Source organism: Priapulus caudatus, unplaced genomic scaffold (assembly GCF_000485595.1).
Source record: "Priapulus caudatus unplaced genomic scaffold, Priapulus_caudatus-5.0.1 Scaffold177, whole genome shotgun sequence".
Lineage (NCBI taxonomy): Eukaryota > Metazoa > Priapulida > Priapulimorpha > Priapulimorphida > Priapulidae > Priapulus > Priapulus caudatus.
Window position 1 is genome coordinate 279,725 of NW_014577238.1, and position 9,063 is coordinate 288,787.

Genomic DNA, 9,063 nt, shown 5'->3' on the forward strand with positions numbered 1-9,063 from the left:
GTATAAATATATTTATATACGTAGATACTAAGTAGAACGGATGAATTTAACTTCATATCACCAACTATACGTATAGTGTCTTTTAATTGACGCGTATGGCGAAATCAAGCCATTAAATCATTTTTAAATATATGATATGTAATGTCTGTAACCCTCAGACTTTTTCTTTAGTGGCTACAGGAACTTACACCTATGGTATGCACACGCGGGGTGGTGAAATTTTAAAAGATAACGTCATAGCAGAAGCATGGAAGCAAATGTATTTAGACGTGTACCTACAGCAAACAGCTGAATTTATGCCGCCATTGATCTGTGAAGGTCAACAGTAGGATGTATGAGGTCATAATGTGGCGCCTCTTAACCTGATAAGATACAATGCAGATTTAATTAAGAACTTCATTGTGATTGGTTTTGCGACATAACGCGTGGTGAGGTTACAGTGACTAGTAACCAGTAACTAGTATCTTCTACCCCAGTGCCGCCTAGTGGTGTATTCTAGCATACTAATAATAATAACAATAAGAATAAGAATAAGAATAAGATTAATAATGATTATGATGGCAAATTCAGAGCTGCTCGTCAATGTGGGGGAACGGAACGAGAGAAAATATATGTTGCGAACAATCGCATCACTTGCGCGTGTTCAGTAACAACCTATCTATGAACATGATCTATATAGAAGTATATAGAAGTCGAGTTCGCAATATTCTCATGAGTGATTAAACTTTAGCCACTTCGGCGCCAAAAATCCGTTTGCACGATTTCTGTTTTTTGGCATATATGACAGGTACCTATGGTAAATACATGCCATCTTCGTGAATAGTAATTATATTGTAATTGGCCGACGCTTCCAGCACCACAACAATCGGATCAGTGGACCATAACTAACTCTTTTACGCTAAAATACTTCATTCTCTCAGTTCTATGACCTTCAATATCTCTCTCTCTCTCCGCCTCTCTCTTTCGCTCGCACCTTTCGCCTATAATCTATATATTTATGTTCGTTACACCTATGACCCGTGGAAGAAAAAATGCAACCTACTGAGTAAACAGTTCGATGTGAAATGATGCGGGCAGCAATGTTTGTGTTATCGGAGGGTCTAATTACTTTTATTTTTTGCTTGCAATTGGACAGCGTGACGATATTCGATGAACAACTTCAGGTTGAGTGTCGTCAACCTCTCATTACGCTCCCGCCTAAACGAACAAAAATTGTATGCCCTTGTAGTTATCTCGAGAGATTTCCTCTCGCTAAAACCAGTTCGACTCTTCCCTGTTACACCGGTACACGACGAACACAAACATGTTTTCAATGGCTAGCCCTAGCCACTTCAGGGTATATATGATGTTCCGAGTCAGTGCCCCTTCATGGCAACATGGTCTCGGCTGCGACCTTCATGCCCACTAAAACCAACTGTAACTGTTTGTGTGGCTGCATCTTCCAGGCTGTCCGAGTCGCGCATACACCCGTCGAAATATGGCGATGTGCGCTAAAGTAACGCAATGGCTGTGATCGTGAACATGATGCATGCTCCGTTAGGATATTAGAGACAGAGGTGTTTAGAGAGACAATGACTTCATTAAGCTGTCGCCGGCAGGCGCAGGGACTCCGTGCTCTGGCACGGCGCGCGGAGATGACGCTCTGTAACCTGGTACTGGTGCTGCTGCTGCTACACATCCGGTGCACATATCAGCAATCCGAGCACGAGGAAACTGACAGAGGTAGGCGATTGTTAGGGTTAGCGTTAGGGTTGGAGTTAAGGTTAGGGTTAGGGTTAGTCAAATTTTCTATCCTGAGGAAACTGGCAGAGGTAGGCGAGTGTTAAACGGTCGTATTAGTCAGTAGTAGTTGGCCAGACGAGCAATACTAATTTGCTACCGCCGCACATAAAATATTATGATTAGATGTTTAAGATTGAGATTAAGGTTTATGAGTTGAAGTTCGGTTTGTGCTGATAACGTGCGTTGGTGATGGCGTATGTGCGGGTGTTCTATAGTAAGATTGACCCTGTCACTATAGTGTACTGTCACGTGAGGGGAGTGAGTGCTATTGATTATTGACTATTGATTGCCTATGATAATCGACGTTGCGTGCCATCAGTAACGTAACTAGATAGGCTAATCACTGTTTGTAATTTACAGATAATTTAATTGGTACGATAAATTTACGAATGCTATAGGATTTATTTACATGGCAAACATTTATGTTAATCAAATTAGTTTAGTGCGACAGCGTGACTATAGTAGAGTAATGATATCCGCTCCAAACGTTCATGCGTTGAAGTTCACACAGTATTACTCTGTATTACACAGTATTACACAGTATTCCCTAATGTGAGATATAGATGCGCGTGCGCTCAGCCCTTATATGTATGGTATTAGCATTCACATATGAATCCCATATACGTGCTAATTCATTATGCCAACACATATATTGAGTCCAGTTGCCTACTACAATTCTATACGTTGTTATTTTAAAATATTAAGTCTCTGTTTCTACGTCATATCTCTTCACATTTTTCGTGTTAACGTGTTCGTTTTTCGTGTTCGTGTAATTTTAATAGCTGCGGATGATTTGGTTGATTGCTAATTAATTATTCAAAATCCGTATGAGCGTAGATTTAAGTAGGGTTTAAACACCTTACAGCTCCAAATCGTATTAAACATAGAATTTATTCTTAAAATGATATAACGTTTTAAGCAGAAATTTTCTAATCGCATTGCATGCATACATCCCGTTTCTCTGTGAATATATTTGAGCAAATCAGACAAAATAGTGTGTGCTTTGAAGAGACATGGTAAACATATAGAATTGAGATAGGAAGTGCTTATAAAAACCCTGACATCGCGTTAGACCGTAAAGTTACATTCAAATTTTCGGATCAATTACGCGTAGGTAATTCTCTTCACACGCAATCGAGTGCAATGGACTTGGAATCAATTTGTTTGCACTCTTGCAACAAGGAAAAAACGTTATTTTCCGTTTCACAATGATTATGTCTGAGCGCCTTGCAGCGATGTGTACCTAGCCGTAAGCGTTTACTTATACTGACGGAACTATTAGCATTTTTACAGCTGAGCTGTGGTGAGTGACTGACGTACGTATACGCGTTCACTTGTTGTTCCGAATGTTATTAGTGTTGTTATTTTACTCGATCAGGCTCGGAACAATACAGCACATAGTTTTCTAGTGGGAGTGTTATCCTGTGAAGCATGGTATTTCCTACACGTATGTCGTGTTTATCATTGCTACATCAAGTTTTACACGAAATTCTCCTGACAGGATTATAGTTGAACCAGCACTTTTGTCTCATATAATATTTTTCGCGACTTTGCGATCTTTTTATCAGTTGACTATCCGTCTGTTCTATATTTGGCAGTGGCGGGTATCTATTCACCAACGGGAAAACGAGGTGTTTTCTTTTCTTCTCAGTTTTGCCCAGCCTATGTGCGATGCTATTCAATGTCTACTACATATAGCTTAACTTCCACGAAATTTTGCGATAAGGTGTATCCTTGAACGCGCATGGACGGAGTAGGGATTATAATGTCGAAGGCGATTATAGGACGTCTTTTAAGAGAGCTCGTAGCTTGCTTACTCAGTACTACCTGGTAGCAGCTTGCTTTGTCCAGCTGTGTCGATCAGTCAGCTTACTCGGAGGACCTTACATACACGCACGCACGCACGCACGCACGCACACACACACACACACACACACACACACACACACACACACACCGGCTTCACATCATCTTTATACACATCCATGCATGACGATTTTTCATTCTACATACATATATTCTACTTTGAAGTAAGGCCGCAGTTCCCCGGTGTACGTCTGAATAAAAATAAAATTTTACACAAACTTTAGCTTTTTCTGCACAGTGGTCCTTATCCACTCTATCTTCCGGCAGCATAAGAAAACCGCGTAGCTTCCTTCGTTGTGACAAAATCGTATTTGTACACGACATGGTTTCCAAAAATGTGTCATTATTAACCCCTGATACTAACTCTCGATGGTTTCTGACCCCTCCTCCTCTTCCGCATACATCGATGATATTTGCGAGAACGTAGATGCGGTAAGCAGAACACGTAGAGCATCATGAAAACACGAGAGAAGATTTTGGTACGAAGACGGTCAGCCACCGGGTGGTAATTCACCGTATACTATGACCTCCGTGACCACATTCACACATCGTTGTTATGGGCGTGCATGTATTGAAGTAATATGGTGTGTAGAATATAGGTCTTTTTTATGCTAAAATGATCGAATACGTACGTGTGTGGTATGTGTGTGAATTCGCTGATAATGCCTGTGGGTGTGTGCGCGTTGCGTGTGGCTGTGATGCGTGGTGTGCGTGGGTGGAGTGCATTGGTTTGTGTGTGGCGTGCGTGCCGCGTCTGTCTCGGCGTGGCGAGCGTCGGTTGTGGGTTGGTAGGTGATGTGTGTGTGTGGATATTGGTGTTGCGGTGTGCGTGGGTGGGTGTGTGCAAGCGTGTGGGTGTGTGCGTGCGTGTGGGTGGGTGCGTGCTTGTGGGTGTGTGTACGTGAACGTGTGGGTGAGTGGGTGCGAGCGTGTTGGTGTGTGCGTGCGTGTGGGTGAGTGCGTGCTTGTGGGTGTGTGTGAGCGTGTGGGTGTGAGCGTGCTTGTGGTGTGTGTGAGCGTGTGGGGGAGCGCGGTGAGCGTGTGGGTGATGTGCGTGCCTGTGCGTGTGTGCGTGCCTGTGGGTGGGAGGGGGGTTGGTAGATCGGAGGGTGCTCCATGCACTCTTGCGCTACTTAGAAGATATAACTACGTAGACTTGGTGGACGTCGATCACTTGGTTTTTCGCCATCTCGTATCAACCACCCAAATTAACATATTCAATCGGTAAAATGCAAATGAGGTAGCATGCACATGATGAATAATTGTGTGTAGTGAGCTGGAGCGATGCAATGGAGTCAAGGATAGCCTGGGTACAATCATTAACTCAAGCCTGTTATGTTAGAAATTCTATCTGGCCATGCAATTCTGGAGCCCGTCTTCACAAACAAAAATTAGGTTTAACATTAGGCTTAGCATTAACATTAGCATTAATTTACGATGTCTCTGACAACGGGCCCATGGGCCTTGGACCGCTATAGAATTAAGTTGTCTGGTGGAATAATAGCAATAGTAATGTGTCATATCTAATCACGGTAGTTCGTCTGAGTTGGAGGAGAATATATGTTTTTATTGAATACATGTGTTCGGGTATATACTCCTCCCAGAATACGTTGATATACTCGCAGGAGCGACCAGTCTTTGCATGCAGAACCGTGCGCACGTTTGTATGTAATCTGCAGGGACGCTTGATTTCCATTTAAAGTCCTGGGTACTATACTACTCTGCAGGCGACGCCTGATTCTGCACACACACACACACACACACACACACACACACACACACACACACACACACACACACACACACACACACACACACACACACACACACACACCACACACACACACACACACACCGCGCGCGCGCGCGCCCACGTCGTTAGTAGGGCAACTATAGCCCTTGGCGACAAAGAAGCATTTCGTTTTTGACAGTGGTCATTTTCAGATTTCGGACGCGTTCACATGATGTTTCTTACTGCTACGATTATCGCTCGTGCCGTCACTTGCCCGCGATGCGTCAACCTGATGCGTATAGCAATGATAAAAGTTTTACGTCATCGCAGCGACGTATTTGTGCGCATGCGCAGCCGATGCTGACCTTATTCGCATCAATCTCATCTTCTGTCATGTAAAGCATTCACGGCTCACTTGCGCTGGTGACTGCGACAGAACGCGCACACACATGCATACCATATATATATATATATATGTGTGTGTGTGTGTGTGTGTGTGTGTGTGTGTGTGTGTGTGTGGTGTGTGTGTGTGTGTGGTGTGTTGTGTGTGTGTGTGTGTGTGTGTGTGTGTGTGTGTGTATGGCGTGTGTGTGTGTATGTGTGTGTGTGTGTGTGTGTTGTGTGTGTGTGTGTGCTGTGTGTCAGCGGGCCGTGCGTGGTGCCTGTGCGGTGCTGCTGCCGTCGTCGTGTGTGTGCGCCGCCGCGTGTTTACTGTGGGTAGGCCTACAAGTGTGGACGCTGTCGTGATACATCGTGCGGGTCTGGCTGCTTGTGCTTTTGCTGCACACATGTATAAATAATATTATATAACGTAAGATACTAAGTAGAACGGGATGATTTAAACTTAATATATCACAACTATACGTATAGTGTCTTTTAATTGACGCGTATGCGAAATACAAAGCCATTAAATCATTTTTAAATATATGATATGTAATGTCTGTACCCCCCAGACTTTTTCCTTAGTGCGCTACAGGACACTTACCACCTATATGTATTGCACACTGCGGCGGACTGGTGAAATTTAAAAAGATAAGCGTACAATAAGCAGAAGCATTGAAGCAGATATGTACTTAGACAGTGCTACTACAGCAAACAGCTGCAGTTTTATGCCGCATTTGCATCTGTGAAGCGATCAACAGTAGGTGTATGGAGGTCATAATGGGTGCCCTTTAAACCTGATTAAGGATACAATGCAGCATTTAATTTAGAACTTTCAATTGTGATTGGTTTTGCGACATAACGCGTGGTGAGGATTACAGCTGCACTGTAACCAGTAACGTAGTATCTTTACCCAGTGCCGCCTTAGTGGTGTATTCTAGCATTACATAATAATAATAACAATAAGAATAAGAATAGAATAAGATTTAATAATGCATTACGATCGGCAAATCAGAGCGCTTGTTCAATGTGTCGCGGAACCGGAACGAGAGAAAATTATATGTTGCGAACAATTCGCAATCACTTGCGCGTGTTTCAGTACAACCTAATCTATGACATGATCTATATAGAAGTATATAGAAGTCGATTTCGCAATATTCTCATGGAGTGATAAACTTTAGCCACTCGCGCGCCAAAAATCCGTTTCACGATTTCTGTTTTTGGCGATATATGGGACAGGCTACCTATGGTAAATACATTGCCATCTTCGTGCAAATAGTAATTATATTGTCAATTGCGCGACGCTGTCCAGCAACCACAAACAAGACGGATCAGTGGACCATAAACTAACTCTTTTACGCTAAATATTCATCTCTCAGTTTCTATGACTTCAATAAAGATTGTGCAAATATCTTATGTGTAGGACCGCTTGTGATGTTTGACAAAGCAGCATTTGTTCGCATTTTATTAACTGGACAAATTACATCAAGGTACGCATATTTTGAAATTGCGTATGTACTAAACTTTTGACTGTATGCGTGTAAAGGACATGAATATCGTAAATCTCACGAGCATTAAATACTTGAGTTTGTATATATTCGCAAGATAAGTTTAGATTTTCGCATATGATAAAGTTGATGACCCCAGAAAGGCATATATAACGTAACATTTAAAATATTTCTTAATAGAGATTTCCATCACACACAGTTTGATGAATTACTGAATAATTGTGCGCTGAAGGTAAATTTTCTAGATAGATCATTTAGTGAGTTGCTTCTCTCGTAATGCCGTGTAGTATCAGCGCGCCGTGTTTCACGGACACGAACGTGTCTATTAAACACGGGAAAGTCTGTGTAGTGAAAGTTTTAGGTTACGAGGGGCGTGCGTAGGCACGCCATCGTCAAACAAATTGCTATTTTTTTTTATCCTCTAGCCAAACACGTGCACATTTACTATACCGCTTAGTTTCCCCTAGTTCTTTGTATAGCTATATTATGTGCGCATGTGTATGTGCGTGCGTACGGGCGTGCGTGTGCGTGTATGTGTGTGCGTTGCGTGCGTGCGCGTGTATGTGTGTGTGTGTGTGTGTGTGTGTGTGTGTGTGTGTGTGCGTGCGTGCGTGCGTGCGTGCGTGCGTGTGCGTGTGTGCGTGTGCGTGTGCGCGCGCGCGTGTGTGTGTGTGTGCGTGCGTGTGTGTGTGCGCGCGTTCGTAAGCGCAGGCTTGTTGGGAGTATGGTTGTGAACAGGTGACATAGAAAGAACCTCGTTCTTCCCTCTATACTCCTCCTATTCGCTCCTATCCCCACTATTACATGTACGGCCTGGGTGTCATTGTTGTTGTGATTCCCTGTGGCGTTGAAATGTGATTAATCAATTCTGACGTCTGGTTCGTAACTCAGACAAGACCGACGCCATGATGATTGTCCAGTGTATAGATATATATCAAGAAATATGCGTAGTATTGCCGTTGGCTATGGCATGTAAGAACAAGAAAAAATAAACAGATAAATCGTTGCAACGGAGACTACGTATTGACTAACTGCCTGCAGCCATACTACTGGAAGATGAAACAGCCCTGTGGATGACATTTTTCCCATTAATAATGGCCACGAAAGACTGATTTACTGTAAATAATATTATATATATATATATATATATATATTGATGTGTGCGCTGATTTCCACTGTGTTGTCTTCTGGGGGTCTTAAATGTTTACTATTATTGACGTTATGAATCTAACGGGGTTTGAAGTGAAGTAGCGGCTAGTCCTATAGCCCGCCGTGAGTATCAATCATGTTATCTTACCCCAGTAATAAACATCAATACCACCCTAATTTCAAATTTCATGTCCAAGTAAATCCCGCGCAGATGATCATTTATAGACTCATTTCATTGACATCCTACATAGACATACTTCCTGCATGTCATCTTACAGAAGCCATACTTCCTACACATCCGATAGAGGGCGACACGGACGAGCACGGCCGGCAGGGGGCGGTAAACATGACGACGGTAGTTCCGGCAGGGAGTCCCGACAGACGATACACACATAACCGCATCGATGCCGCGAGGCGGGGCGCGGGAGGTTAGTTGTCTTATATACGTGCGTGCGTGCGTGCGTGCTTGTGTGTGCTTGTGTGTGTGTGTGTGTGTGTGTGTGTGTGTGTGTGTGTGTGTGTGTGTGTGTGTGTGTGTGTGTGTGTGTGTGTGTGTGTGTGTGTGTGTGTGTGTGTGTGTGTGTGTGTGTGTGTGTGTGTGTGTGTGTGTGTGTGTGTGTCGTGTGTCTGTGTGTGTGTGTGTGT

General features: G+C 43.3%; 1 protein-coding gene across 1 annotated transcript in view; it reads left to right on the forward strand.

The window, feature by feature from the left end:
• The first annotated feature begins 1,387 nt into the window (after window positions 1–1,387).
• Window positions 1,388–9,063, forward strand: part of LOC106806740 — an 8,956-nt gene continuing 1,280 nt past the window's right edge. Inside the window, exons 1-2 of the mRNA XM_014808785.1 lie at window positions 1,388–1,722; window positions 8,697–8,846. Of these exons, the coding sequence (XP_014664271.1) occupies window positions 1,572–1,722; window positions 8,697–8,846 (301 nt within the window). The 5' untranslated portion in view covers window positions 1,388–1,571. The remainder of the gene's footprint in view (window positions 1,723–8,696; window positions 8,847–9,063) is intronic.